At 46.6% G+C, this 14,061-nt stretch overlaps 2 protein-coding genes across 2 annotated transcripts in view; both read right to left on the reverse strand.

The window, feature by feature from the left end:
• The window catches only part of LOC147627724 (uncharacterized), a 43,528-nt gene that overhangs the window by 409 nt on the left and 29,058 nt on the right, over positions 1-14,061 (reverse strand). Inside the window, exons 2-5 of the mRNA XM_086814670.1 lie at positions 5,106-5,212; positions 1,066-1,189; positions 631-988; positions 1-392 (exon numbers count right to left, since the gene is read on the reverse strand). The exon at positions 1-392 is cut by the window's left edge and continues 409 nt beyond it. Coding sequence (XP_086670796.1) covers positions 1-392; positions 631-988; positions 1,066-1,189; positions 5,106-5,212 — 981 coding nt within the window. The remainder of the gene's footprint in view (positions 393-630; positions 989-1,065; positions 1,190-5,105; positions 5,213-14,061) is intronic.
• On the reverse strand, positions 11,676-13,196 carry LOC147627725 (uncharacterized). The gene is made up of 3 exons (XM_086815118.1): positions 12,358-13,196; positions 11,939-12,257; positions 11,676-11,811 (listed from the first exon to the last, which is right to left on the reverse strand). The coding sequence occupies exons 1-2, from the start codon at positions 13,032-13,034 to the stop codon at positions 11,984-11,986; spliced, it is 951 nt and encodes a 316-aa protein (XP_086671244.1). The 5' UTR covers positions 13,035-13,196; the 3' UTR covers positions 11,676-11,811; positions 11,939-11,983.

Here is a 14,061-nt window from a genome sequence, read left to right on the forward strand (position 1 = left end):
GCAGGAGCCTGCCGAACCTTTCACGAAAATGACGATACTGTTCGACTTTGCCATTAGAACTCAGTGGTCGGTCTCTCACTTCTCTTCCTGGCATTGAGTTGCTCTCATGCCCATGAGGCGGTAAGCCATGGTTATAATCGCATTCAAATTTTCGAGGCTGCCCACCGTAACCCCATCCGCTGCTGGGAGGTAGACCAAAGCCACCAGAACCTCTTTCAACTGCACGTCCTCCTGGTGATGGGCCGCCTACAAATTCAGGGTATGGACCACCACGGAAACCATCTGGGGGCGTCCCACTGTTGGGCATAACCACGGCAAAGCCCAGTATCTCTCTCCTTGGTTTGTTGCAGTTATTGCAGTGGCTCCGTCGGGCGAAATTTAGATTGCCACAGCTACAAAAACAATCACCAGTTGAGCTTAGAAAACAAAACCACTGAGCAAACCAGCAAGAATTGGAGATGGAGGGAGCTCCCCCCCAAAAAAAATAATAATAATAATAATAAATCCTAGTGTCTATACCATGTAGGATCTGCCTCCAGGCAAATTCCTTTTTTTTCTACTTATCCAAAAATCTCTCTTTCAGATTAGAAAAAAGAAATCAAAAGAATGCAAAATCCACAGCCACCTCACCTTGGTTCAGAGCAAATCCAATCACCCTCTCTCGGTTCTAGATTAGGATTGTTTCTTCTAACACCATCAGCAGTCGGCCTCCCCAGTTGGTCTTTCTCAAAGCACACCTTGTCTTGAATCATGCTAACTGCAGGGGATGGCAAAGGAGGGGTAGGACCATCTCCGAATCTCCCCCACACACCACCCCATCCCCTACCATCACCCTGATCATAACCTCTACCACTGCCATTCCTCCCATACGAGGACTCTCTGTCGTAGCCAGATCCATTAGAACCGAGCCTCCTACGCCGCTTTGGGCTAGAGATCTGTGGTGGATGTCCAACCAAGGCCTTTAACTTGCTTCCCTCGAACATGTACCCTGCAAAAATTTAAAAAAACAATCACAATATTTTGAAGTATTGCATCTGTTTTTGAGCATGTGTGTGTTTGGCATACCATCTAGCCAGTTAGCAAGATCCCTTGCCACATTCCGACCATCCAGGATCACCTTTGCCTCCTTTGATCCAGTCTCTTTCACTTTGTATATCTTTACAAGAGGGAGACGTGCCTTCGGGTCAACCTGCAATTCAAAGTCCTAACAAGCTATTAGATACGGAAGTCTAAGCTCCTAGAAACCAAACTTGACACTGCTGAGATCCACATAGCCGTGACTGGTGTGCATTACCAACACGTTTGCACACAAAGCTGTTATTCATGAATACCAAGTAGAATTGATAATAACTTGTCTATTCAAAGGGGCAACATGACAATGAGCATACTCTTGCTAATTGCAGACACTAATTATATGTTTGTGCATTGATGCTGCCAGAGGAACGGCAGCATGATTGCACTGTCCCACCAGCCAAATCAAGCTGCCACCTTTCTTGCTTTTGGAACCGTTACTGGACTTGCTGTTTAACTTTTGCGTTTACTTGGCTAAGCTTTAGAACCTTACGAGCCAGCTGGGAATGCCTCGCCAACAGACACTGTGAAAGGCCATGCTTAGGTCCGTCCCCTCCTAATCTGTTGTGTATGCTATCTGCATCTGTGCTTGTGTAAAGATGTGAGTTTGGAACATCGAGCTGCCCCACATCATGGAAATGAAACATCTGATCTCTCTCTCTCTCTCGGTTCTCAAGCTCCTCGATGTAATCATCTGCCTGAGGAACCCTGCTCAGTTAGTTTCAGAAAAGCCCATGAGCAGATCCAGCAGCCCACACCCTTGCAAATCTTGCACACTCAGATTTGGGAGCAGCCAGCAGAAGTTCTCCCATCTTTAGCAAGAGTCAAGTGCACAATAAGCTAACAGTCCAGAATCTTATCCACCTTTGCCTTTATACAGAAAAGAAAATACACTACGAACCTTTTCCTCTTTTTTTTTTTTTGGAGGGTTTGAAGCAACATATCAACCTCAAACAGAGCAGCCTGTGTCCTTACCCAGGCACCCATTTTTTTTGTCTGGCTGCCCACCCTCCCATACATGGCTGAACTTCTGTGGCTGCCCTTGCGGAGCGCACACATGATATTGCTAATGGTGACCAACTAGTTGGATGTGCTTCACATTCACCTCTGCTAAGACTGCGGCTTGCATAGCATCCCACTAGGCAGGGCACTCAACAAAGGAACTGACAAACTTGTGTCTTCTTTCACCCAAAGCACTCGATGGCCTCAGTTTATCATTGAAGCTCTAAACTCTTTGTAAAGCATACTGTCATGTGCATGACATGGACATGCTAATCTCCTTGCTACTCCTTGGAGGGCAACAAATAAAAAGACTTGATTTTGGGCTACAGCAGCTAAGCATAGGCAGGGAAGACATTGGAAAAGACCAGGAGGCTGTCAGCCAGCAATTAAAGAGGATATTCTGTCGGCTGCAGCAAGTGCAGGGTGTTTGTCCAGAAGTGCTTCAAGAGCCTATAAATAGCAAAAGGCTGGGCTCTTTGTATTCATTCAGTCCTTTATGGGCTGGGTTTTAGACTAGGGCTTTTTGGACTCCAAGATTTACCTTTTCAAGGCAGCCTAGGGCTTGCCAAAGACTGTACTACCTTTTTGTACTATATGAATATACTAAAACTCAGCTATCTCTCTCTCCTCTCTCCAGCTTATGCTTGCGTTTTGCATCAGGAGGGCTGAAAGAAGACTCCCAGAGTTTCCTGGTATCAGAGCAGCATGCTCAGCAATGCTAAACACTGATGGTGCCCCAAACGAAGGTGCACAGTCCAAGGAGAGTAACACAAGACACGGAAGAAGTTCCTAGGAGGTTGGTTGGTGGTGTTCCATGAGACCCAAGGGGAATGGCAGTACTGTGAATCAGATGCTACTTGGGGCATGCTAGGAAAGGCTTTCATGCCACGGTTCTAAGGGAGGATGATCCTCCAAGGGGTGGAGTGAGAGTGCCAAATTCAATACTCAGGAAAAGAAGACCAAAGAAAAGGGACAGGGCCAGAAGACAAGGGGACAAAGTGGGACAGATGCACAGATCTTCATCGGATTTGGAGTAGAATCGGAGAATAGGGCAAGGTTTTCAGTGAAAAGAGTGCCAGGAGAGGCAGGATGACAAGTTGGGGAGTCCATGAGGAGACAAGGGGATGATGACAGTCATCCAGGGTCAAAAGTTGGAATCCCATCATCAAGTTTCGCAGAAGGGGATGTCATGTGCATGACATGGACATGATAATCTCCTTGCTAATCCTTGGAGGGCAACAAGTAAAAAGACTTAATTATGGAGATACATCAACTAAGCATAGGCAGGGAAGACATTGGAAAAGACTAGGAGGCAATTGGCCAGCAATTAAAGAGGATATTCTATGTCGACTGCAGCAAGTGGAGGGTGTTTGTCCAGGGACCTCGCCGACAGCAGGTCGGCCAATCTAGAAGTGCTTCAAGGGCCTATAAATAGCAAAAGGCTGGGCTCTTTGTATTCATTCAGTCCTTTATGGGCTAGGTCTTAGACTAGATCTTTTTGGAGTCCAACATTTACCTTTTCAAGGCAGCCTAGGGCTTGCCAAAGAAAGTACTACCTTTTTGTACTATATGAATATACAGAAACTCAGTTCTCTCTCTCTCCTCTCTCCATCTCATGCTTGCGTTTTGAATTAGGTTGTTCCAAGAAGGTGTTTAGGGCTGAAAGAAGACTCCCAAAGCTTCCACATGTGACATTGGTATCAGAGCATCAGGCTTTCAGGCAACGGTCCAAGGGAGGATGATCCTCCAAGGGATGGAGTGAGAGTGCCAAGACTCCATATTCAGGAAAAGAAGACTAAAGAAAAGTGTTCAAGGACAAGGCAAGAAGGCAAGGGGACAAAGTGGAACAGATGCACAGATCTTCATCGGATTCGGAGTAGAATTGGAGAACAAGGCAAGGTTTTCAATGAAAAGGTTGCCAGGAGGGGTAGGATGACAAGCTGGGGAGTCCATGAAGAGACAAGGCGATGAATCATGATGACAGTCATCTAGGGTCAGAAGCTGGAATCCCGTCATCAAGTTTACTAGAAGGGGATGTAATGTGCATGACATGGACATGCTTGCTAATCCTTGGAGGGCAACATATAAAAAGACTTTATTATGGAGCTACAGCATTGGAAAAGACCAGGAGGCTGTCGGCCAGCAATTAAAGATGATATTCTGTGTCGGCTGCAGCAAGTGCAGAGTGTTTGTCCACGGACCTGGCCGACAGCAGGTTGGTCAGTCCAGAAGTGCTTCAAGGGCCTATAAATAGCAAAAGGCTGGGCTCTTTGTATTCATTCAGTCCTTTATGGGCTGGGTCTTAGACTAGGGCTTTTTGGAGTCCAAGATTTACCTTTTCAAGGCAGCCTAGGGCTTGCCAAAGACTCCAAGAGCTTCCGCATGTGACACATACTCTCTATCCTCACTTCATCAACAAAAATCGTTCTCTCTGGACAAAGCACCCAACCAAGCACTTGCAACTGATGAGAATGCTTGCAAGCAAGCACCCATTGAGAAACCTCTAAGGTGGTCATAGGCCTTCCTTGGCAGCACATCCCCAGTGCTTGCCCCTAGTTTCACTGCTCTCATGGCAAATTCCCCCTAAACCCACAATGAGTTGTTTGACTTAAGCAAGCCAATTCCTAAATTTAAAAGGAGCTGGAAACTCATAAGAGAGATCTGTTTGTGAGATTGCCATTTGAATGTGGGGGTAGGATGTATCATCTTACCTCAAGTGGATAAGATGTCATCTTGCCACCTCCTAATTCAAAGAGAAGCAAGCCCATGAGTCAGCTTCATAATACTTGTGAGACTTGATTGAGTTTAGTCTTCCTTCATAAAGGTTGCTAGCAGATCCTACTCCTTGGCTTCAGTCAAAATACTACATGTCATAACAATCACAATCTTTCCTTTAACATGATTTTCCTCAAAAAATATGTTCTCATGATGCCAACAAAAGAAACAAAGGACAAAAGAAATCACATCATTTCTGAACCACATAAAAAGCATCAATTTGACAACTAACATTTAGCATTCAAGTGCATACATACCTTGACTGGGCCAGCCTCTCTGACAAATTCTAGAAGACTATCCTCCGTCACATTTTCAGGGAAGTTAGCAATAAAGACAGTTTCAACTTCGCTCCCACCAATCTTCCCTGCATATAAAACGGCTACAATGAGTAATCCAGCATCTGAAACGTAAAGCCCAAGTTCTCTCTCTCTCTCTCTCTCTCTCTCTCTCTCTCAATCAATCAATCATCACCATAGTATATGTGATCCACCTGCAAGTAGGTAGTGGCTTGTGTTTGGACAGCCAGTTTTGGGGCTAATTTGAGGCCAATTTAACAGCCCTATATGTGCCCATAAGTGCCAGGCAAGGCACCCATGGATGGGACACCCTTTGTGCACAATATTCAAGCATTTGGAATGTTTTTTTATATTGTTTTTCAGGCTAGAAAGGGCTGGCCAACCTGAATCCTACCTAGCAATGTTTTCCCTATAAAAATGGGGTCTGGCTCCTCATTTGCTTGTTTCATATTTTCTCGAGTGCATCAATTGAAAAGCGATTCTTTACAAGCTGCCTTGCATGTGGGAAAAGCGATTCTTTACAAGCTGCCTTGCATGTGGGAAAAGGATCTGCAATATCATTTTTGTACTTGAAATTCTGTTGTAAACATTTTTATTGTACATAATCACTCAGTAGGATTTAAAGCTAAATGCGTTTATGCTTGAGTTTTCTATCCCACTGCACTTGTCTCTGTCTTCTTTTCTGTTAAACGACTTGCACATAGGCACAAGAGTCCACAGTTGATATCAGAACCTAACCTTGCTTCAGCTAGATTTGCACACAGATGGTTCCACAGTGCAAACAAGGTATTCTGTAACTGGCGAGCTCATCGCCTCAACCAGTGGGATAAGTCGACATTACATTCTATACATTCTACAATTGGGCACCACTGTGAGAGCTTAAGGCTAGCCTAGGGAACCTGCACATTTGTTCCCTTTTTTGGCCCTGTGCATCCTTTGCCTGTGTATCAAAGGGTTTTGGGTTCTCTACTCATCGTTGGTTCCTAGTTCTCATCATGGATGCACACTGATGGCTATGTTTTTTTCTTTTTGGAGAATGATGGCTATGTTTTCCCACATGATGACGGAACAACTTGAGTGCCAAGGGAAGCCCATGGATGCATGCATCAAGGTACGCATGGAAGCACAGGTGGCATCCCTACAGGACGAATTCCATTGAAAAGGCACAGCCCCGCAAAGCCCAGCTCCAGATTTGGATTTGCAGCAGCAAGTGGTGGATGATGACTCTGTGCAATAGGTGATGCAGCCAGCTCACTTTGGGGTCAAGCTGTCAGCTTCACCTGCCAAGCTATGCTGGTCTTTTTCCAGCCCAATAGTGCGACAAACCACCCCCCCCCCCCCCTGCCAAGCTATGCAGCCAGCTCACTTTGGGGACCCAAGAAGCTGTCAGCTTCACCCGCCAAGCTATGCTGGTCTTTTTCCAGCCCATTAGTGCACCCCCACGCACCCACACCCCCCCCCCCCCCCCCCCGAGCCCCAAAGGGCCTTTCTATTCAAGGGCCCTAGGGGGAACCCCAAGGGCTGGCCAACTGCCCTGGACCCCTTTATGCAGCCGACTGCCCCCTAGACAGGCCTAGCCGACTGGCTGTAAACCGGCCTCAAGCTTCAGACGAAACCAAAGGGCGGTGCAAAAGGGCTGGCCGACTGCCCTGGACCCCTTTATGCAGCCGATTGCCCCCTAGACAGGCCTAGCCGACTGGCTGTAAACCGGCCTCGAGCTTCAGACGAAACCAAAGGGCGGTGCAAAAACAAACTTGCACACAAAACACTTCAACACCTTTGACGACCAAGAAAAGGAAAACAAACAGGGGGAGCAAAAGTGCTCCTGCAAACAGTACACGGACACCGATTGGCCCCAAAACATAGTGGTGCCCCTTGCGGTATTTCTTTAATTGATTATATGAGCTTTGATTATAATAAGGCTGGAAAACTCAACCATCACAGTAGAACTCCTGAAGCCTGCAAAGACCCTGCATCATGGCTTCATATCCACTCAGCATCCACAAACACGTCCAGCCATTGTTCACATCAAAAGACTCCCACACATTGAGTCTGCATACAGAAGCTTTCTCCCATGATCAGGGCTGCCACAACCATCCATAGCCTCTCACCCTATGAACAGCATCACACCCTAACACACCCAGTGCTTCTGCATCACAATACAGACTCCTAAACTGTTTCCCAAAAGTGAACTCGCATCACAGCACAACATACCATACAGTCGACACACCTGTACCAACCCTCTCTACCTTCCAAGGGTACTATCCATCTCTGTCATGGATTCCCTGTCCCCTGTCCACTCAGTAGCAAGGCTGTACCAAACATGTGTCCATTCCTATACCTTCTGTCTGCATGTGACCTATCTCCGGGAGAACCATAAACATGTTTCCTCCAGAAACCTACGACCTGTTTCCCGTGAAACCCCTAGGCCTGTTTCCCTTTGAAACCTTTGTCCTGTTTCCATACAGAACCATTCAACAACAGTGCCAACAACGACATACATCTAGTTACCTCTTCCCTCATGAAACATCTGGAAACTTAGAGATGCCCATAACTGTAGGTCCCTCTGTTCCTTTCTAGCAGAAAGAAAACAATATGCTCCATGAGCATGCAGCCATGTGCATCACTCCCATGCCAAGAAACACATTCAAGTAACCTGTACTTGTAGCCGGAAACCCAAGCACATAGCTGAATTTGCTGCCAACCAAAAACAGCCCATAAAAAGTCCCTGGAATCCACTCTCCAAGCTGCCAAACCCCCTCTCAGACACCAAAAATGGGCAGAAAATGGGGATGAATGTGCTAACACCCCCTCTCAGCACCAGATGCTGAACAAACTCCGAGAAGCCGAAGATGAGGAGCCAATGAAGCCTAAGAAACCGGCTCGGTGAACAAATCTGCAACATTCTCCGCGGAAGGACAATACTCCAAACGCAAATCTCCAGCAAGAACCCGTTCACGAACATAGTGATATTGTATCTCAATGTGTTTCGTACGAGCATGAAACACAGGGTTCTTGGCGATGGCGATGCAACTCTATTTGTCACACCAAAGAAGAGTAGATCCGGTAGGAGGACAACCAAGCTCCTCCAATAATCTCCGCAGTAGCCAAATCGCCTCACATGCAGCATAACAAACCCCACGGTACTCCGCCGCTGTAGAGGAAAGCTCCACAGTAAGCTGCTTTTTACTGCTCCATGAAATGGCTCCAGACCCGAGTGTAAAAACACAACCAGTGGTCGAACGCTGAGTATCTGGATCTCCAGCCCAATCTGAATCAGACCATCCAACAAGAGTGCATCCTTGGCCATAGAAGATGCCAAAGTCTAGAGTGCCACGCAAGTACCGAAGAACTCTGGAGCACACCGCCAATGCTACTGACGGGGTTTGGATGAGAAAGAACTCATTAAACTGACTGCGAAACATATGTCCAATCAGGAGTAGGTCAACCAAACCAAACAATTGACAAGAACTCGATACTGTCCCTGATCAATCCCTGGAGACGCATCAAGTAGAGAAAACTTCTCACTAATATCCATAGGAGAAGATATTGGTCTGTATCCAGTCATCTGAAATCTGTCAAGAATCTCCCGTGTGTACTTCTGCTGAGAGAAGAAAATGCCCTTCGAGGTCTACCAAATCTCAAAGCCAAGAAAATAATGCAAAAGGCCAAGATCCGTCATCTCAAACTCTGTCGCCAAAGCATCCATGACAGAACGGATCCTCACAGAATAAGAACCTGTAAAGATGAGGTACAATGATAACAATCAACCCCCTCTCAAGGAGGATATAGAGGTTCGAATCTGCATGAGAACGGCGCAGGCCGAGCTTCTGAAAGAACTCATCAATCCGCTGGTACCAAGCCCGCGTAGCCTGCTTCAGACCATATAAAGCCTTCTTCAACCGGTACACCTAATCCTATTTGCCTAGAACAACAAATTCCGGCGGCTGATCAACATAAACCTCCTATGTAAGCTCTCCATTCAAGAAAGCGGACTTGACATCCATCTAGAAAACGGGCCATCTATGATGACCTGCAAGAGCAAGAACGGTGCGAATGGTAGTCATCCGGGCCGTCCGAGCGAAGGTCTCATCGAAGTCGACTCCAGGGCGCTAAGCATGGCAACCAACCTCACCTTGTGCTTGTCCAAGCTGCCATCAGCTCGGAACTTCGATTTGAAGATCCAACGCACACCAATCACCTTACACTGTAGTGGCCTAGGCACCAAAATCCAAGTGCCATTCCGTTCAATAGCATCCAACTCTGCCTGCATAGCACGACGCCAAGGCTCATGTGAAAGAGCCTCGTCGGGATCAGAAGGACCATTAATGATAGAGGACATAAGAGCATAATTAACAAACATGTTGCCCTCATGAATTTGTTTCCCTGTAACTCTGGAAGAACGCCGGAGAGAACCAGGCGGAGGAGCACAAGGAAGCTCACGTAACCCAGAATCATGAACTGTCTGATAATACCATCCAGGCACAGATCTGCTCGAACTCGCTGGAGGAGGAGCAGAGTCATCATCATCTGACTGAGAATCCACAGCTGGAGGCGTAACAGAAGCAGCGGGAGGAGGAGGAGAGGCCAGAGACGGAGGTGGAGGAAGAAGAAGCTCACCACCCCCCTGTGAAGATGTAGGAGTCTCATCAAACACCACATCACGGCTCACAACAACTTTGTCGGCCTGAGGATCATAAAGACGATATGCCTTGGACACAGTGCTGTATCCGAGAAAAGTCATGCACTGAGACTTCGAGTCCAACTTGGAGCTCCTTAGGCACATGAACATACGCCGAACACCCAAATATCCGGAAATGAACAACAGAGGGCTTCTCACCATGGAAAGCCTCATATGGAGTTTCATCGGGAAGAGCAGCAGTAGGAGACCTGCTCTGAATGTAGGCAGCAGTGAAAGCCGCCTCAGCCCAGAAACGTCGAGGTAATGAAGAATGCTCAAGCATAGCACAGGCCATCTCCATAATGGTCCTATTCTTCCTCTCTGCAACTCCATTCTGTGATGGAGTATATGCTGTAGTAAGCTGTCTCTGAATGCCATGGGTCTTGCAATATTACTGAAACTCCTGGGATGTAAACTCACCCCCTTCGTCGGTCCTAAGAGCCTTGACCGAACGACCGGTCTCTTTTTCCACCTCAACTCTCCAATCACAGAAGTGCTGAAAAGCCTCATCCTTGGTCTTCAGAAAGAAAAACCAAGTATATTTGGAAAAATCATCCACCATCATGAACATGTGCAACGCCTTACTCAAAGACGCGGTTGTCATAGGACCACATAAGTCTGCATGAATGAGAGCAAGTGATGTCGAAGATCTATGTGTCACCATCTTCGAAAAGGCGGCTCGGTGTCGCTTCCCCTGTAAACAAGAGGAACAAACAGAAGATGGAGCCTTGATGGTCGGTAAACCCTCAACTAACCCATCCTTCGAAGTGCGCTGTAGAAGCTGATAGCTCAAATGGCCAAACCGAGCATGCCAAAGAGCAGAAGAAGCACCAGAAGAAAGCAGAGCGATCAATTTGTACAGACCACTATCTTGGACTCCCTGAGCCAAGATGCTACCAGTCGCCTTATCACGAATGGTAATCTCATAACGAGCATAGTAGCCAGGAGTTTCATAAAAAAGGTTTTTTAAACGCGTTTCGAAACGTTTCATGGTGAAGCCCAGAAGTATGAAACGGCAAGGGTCCCCGGGGGGGGGGGGGGGGGGGACACATGTTACCTTGATCTCATAGGCTCAAATAAATCAGCACAACTTAATAATTTACGATTTACAACTTACAAGTAACCAAATGGCAAAAGGAGTCAGGACCAAAGAGTGGCAATCCATAAAATGAGAAATGTCACATGATACATCATAAATGTCACATGCCACATGGGCTATGGCTGAAGCAAATGAGAGTATGTCACATGTGACATGTGACTGCCACTAACACCATACATGAAAGAAACTCAAAAAAATCTAAAAATAACAACACTATCCAAGGCTCTAGCTAGTAGCCTCCAATGTCAAACATGACATAATACATCATACATGTCAAAAAATCATAAATAAAAATGAGAATGAGTCATGACTAGGTAGTAGGTACTAAGTAGATACTAGACTCTGAGAGCCTACTCATCCTCCTCTGCATCATCCAACTCAAGATCCTCATCCTCATCTGCAACATCAGATGCCTCAGAAGCTGTGGTCCAATCAGAAGAGTCATCTACAACCTCTGCTGCTGTCGCTGTCTCACATGCAACACTCGTGCTACCACCATCATCTGTGCCACGTACAAAACTCCTGCTAGTGCTAGCACCATGTGTATCCCTGCCCACCCTGGCTCGAGAGCGGCTACGTGTTTGCCTGGTTCCCTGCATCGCCTCCTCATATAACATGGTGTAAATGTCCTGCTCATCAGGTGGGATCTCTGGGATGTCTTTCACTTTCTCAATGTCGATTTTGTCGACATTCACCTGAATCGGCTCTATAGAAGTACCTCTCTGCTCAAGTAGACGGAGGTTGCAATGACAATAAACCAACCGCTCTAATTGTGGAGTGGTAAATTTGTTCCTTTTCTTTGTGTGGAAAAGGGCCCATGTACTCCAATTTCTCTCACAAGGACCTGAGCTGCAGTCCTGTGAAAGCACTCTCATAGCAAGCCTCCTCTGCCAAAATTCAAACCCGAAAAATCACACATGAGACATGATTCATTATCCATGACACAGGTGAAAGCACATGCATGAATCATGATATATCATGTGACATGAGCATAAAACTTTAATGAATACTCACCAACTGTGGGGCACTTATACCATATTTCTCCCACCAAGATACAGGCTATAATATCCCTGAATGCAACTCAGCAGTCGGTGACCCAAAATGCTTTCCTGTCTTGTTGCGGAAGGCAAGCCGCTGCTGCTCCAAGGTAGCCAACTGATCCACATCTCCACCCACCCATGCTGTGACATACTCGGTCCAACCATCCTCCAACTCCTCGCAACATGCCTGATCTTCGTGTCTCCACAAAGGATGGAGAATGTGGACCACTGCATGGATTGGTCTATGAAACCAATCCCAACGATCTTGCCAAATAGCACGGAGGCTGGCCTTCCTAGTTTTTTGAACATTACGAATCACGAATCACGATTTAGAGTTTATATTAAATAAAGTTTAGAGCTGAAATTTAAAGAGAAGTAAAATATAATACTTACTGGATGTCAGAAATACCAGTTGCCTTTATAAGGCACTCCCCGAGCTTGTCCATGTACCCATATAAGAGGCCCATGGTGCAACCCTCCATGTCGGTGATTCGTAATACGCTGTAGAAAGGTTGTAAAATCCTCACCAATCCCTCTGCTGTTGCCCACCACTCAGCACCCATGATAGTGCTAACAAACTTATCTGACTTTGAACACTTATTTTCAGCTTCCCAGTCATACCATTCCTTGGACACCACTAGTCGTAAGAGTCCCTTTCGTACTCTTACTACTCTATCAAGCACTATGAACATATATGCAAACCTAGTGGTGGCGGGTTTACACAGCTCCAACTCACCCTGTGCCCTGTAGATAGAAAGGATCTTGGGCCGCTTTGTGACAAATTTGACAATGAAGCGAGCTGTATTTAATACTTCCTGCAACCAACCTAGCTTGCCCATATCCTCCATCATAAGATCCAAACTATGACTGGCACATGGTGTCCAAACAATGCGTGGAAACTCATCCTCAAGCATGCGGCCCATACTGACACAATTTGAACCATTGTCAGTAACAACCTGCACAATATTTTCCGGCCCAACTTCCAAAACAGCCTCACGCAAATGGCGCCAAATGAACTCTCCTGTAACCACTGTGCCTGGCTGGGATGCATCAATGGCACGCAAAAACATTGTGCCCTTGCAAGAGGACACCAAGATGTTGTACACACTTCTCTTGCGTACATCTGACCACCCGTCACAAAGCAATGAGCAACCATACTTTTCCCAAGTCTTCCTTAATGGCTGAATTTCGTGATGCACCTGTGCACGCTCTCTACGTAGCTCTTTAGTGCGCATAGTCTCATAGTTGGGTCCTCGTACCCAATCCGACTGACGGCACGCATGGCACATTTCCAACGATTTGTGCGTAGTATGTTGAAAGCCAAGGCACATTGTATGAAGAGCTTAGTGAGCTCTCGAGTTGCCTCTTTCACAGCCTGCTTTTGAAAACCTGCTTTGATATTGCCTCTCTTGAGAGACCCCACAACCGGCAATTTAGAACGAGCCGCTACCGGCATAGAGCTCGTACCTGCATACACACCACCTGCAAAGGCATCTTGGCTTTCAGCCACATGAGTTTCCCCCCTCTTTGCCACTGCCTCGGAGCTCTCTTCTTCCTCGACACCTGTACCTGTGTTAGAGTCTACAACCCCTTCTTGGATTTTCTTCCATTCTTGTAGACTGTCATACACAGCCTTTGGTACCCTGGGACAAGCACAAATGCCCTCACCCTTCAAGCCAGACAAATGGGCTTTGATGCGGGTTACACTCCCGCCGGTCACTAATAAGCAGAAATTGCACTTCCACTTTTCGGCCCCAGACCCACCGTATCTTCCAAGTGAGGTGACATGGGCCCATACAGCATCACGATTGCGACCCATCTCGATTCTGTAAAAAGTTCAAGAAAATTTCAGCCTTCAAAGTTCAAAGTTCAGGTTAATTTTCAGCCTTATAAATTTAATCATGATTCTGTAGTTCAGAGAGAGAGAGAGAGAGAGAGAGAGAGAGAGAGAGAGGTGTAAATACTAAAGAGAGAGAGAGGTGTGTAAAGAGGACGTGTGACGTGTGTGTACAGAGAGAGAGAGAGAGAGAGAGAGCGAGAGAGAGAGAGAGATACTAAAGAGAGAGAGAGGTGTGTAAAGAGAACGTGTGACGTGTG

This window comes from Cibotium barometz, chromosome 20 (assembly GCF_041138505.1).
Source record: "Cibotium barometz isolate CiBa-2024 chromosome 20, ASM4113850v1, whole genome shotgun sequence".
NCBI lineage: Eukaryota > Viridiplantae > Streptophyta > Polypodiopsida > Cyatheales > Cibotiaceae > Cibotium > Cibotium barometz.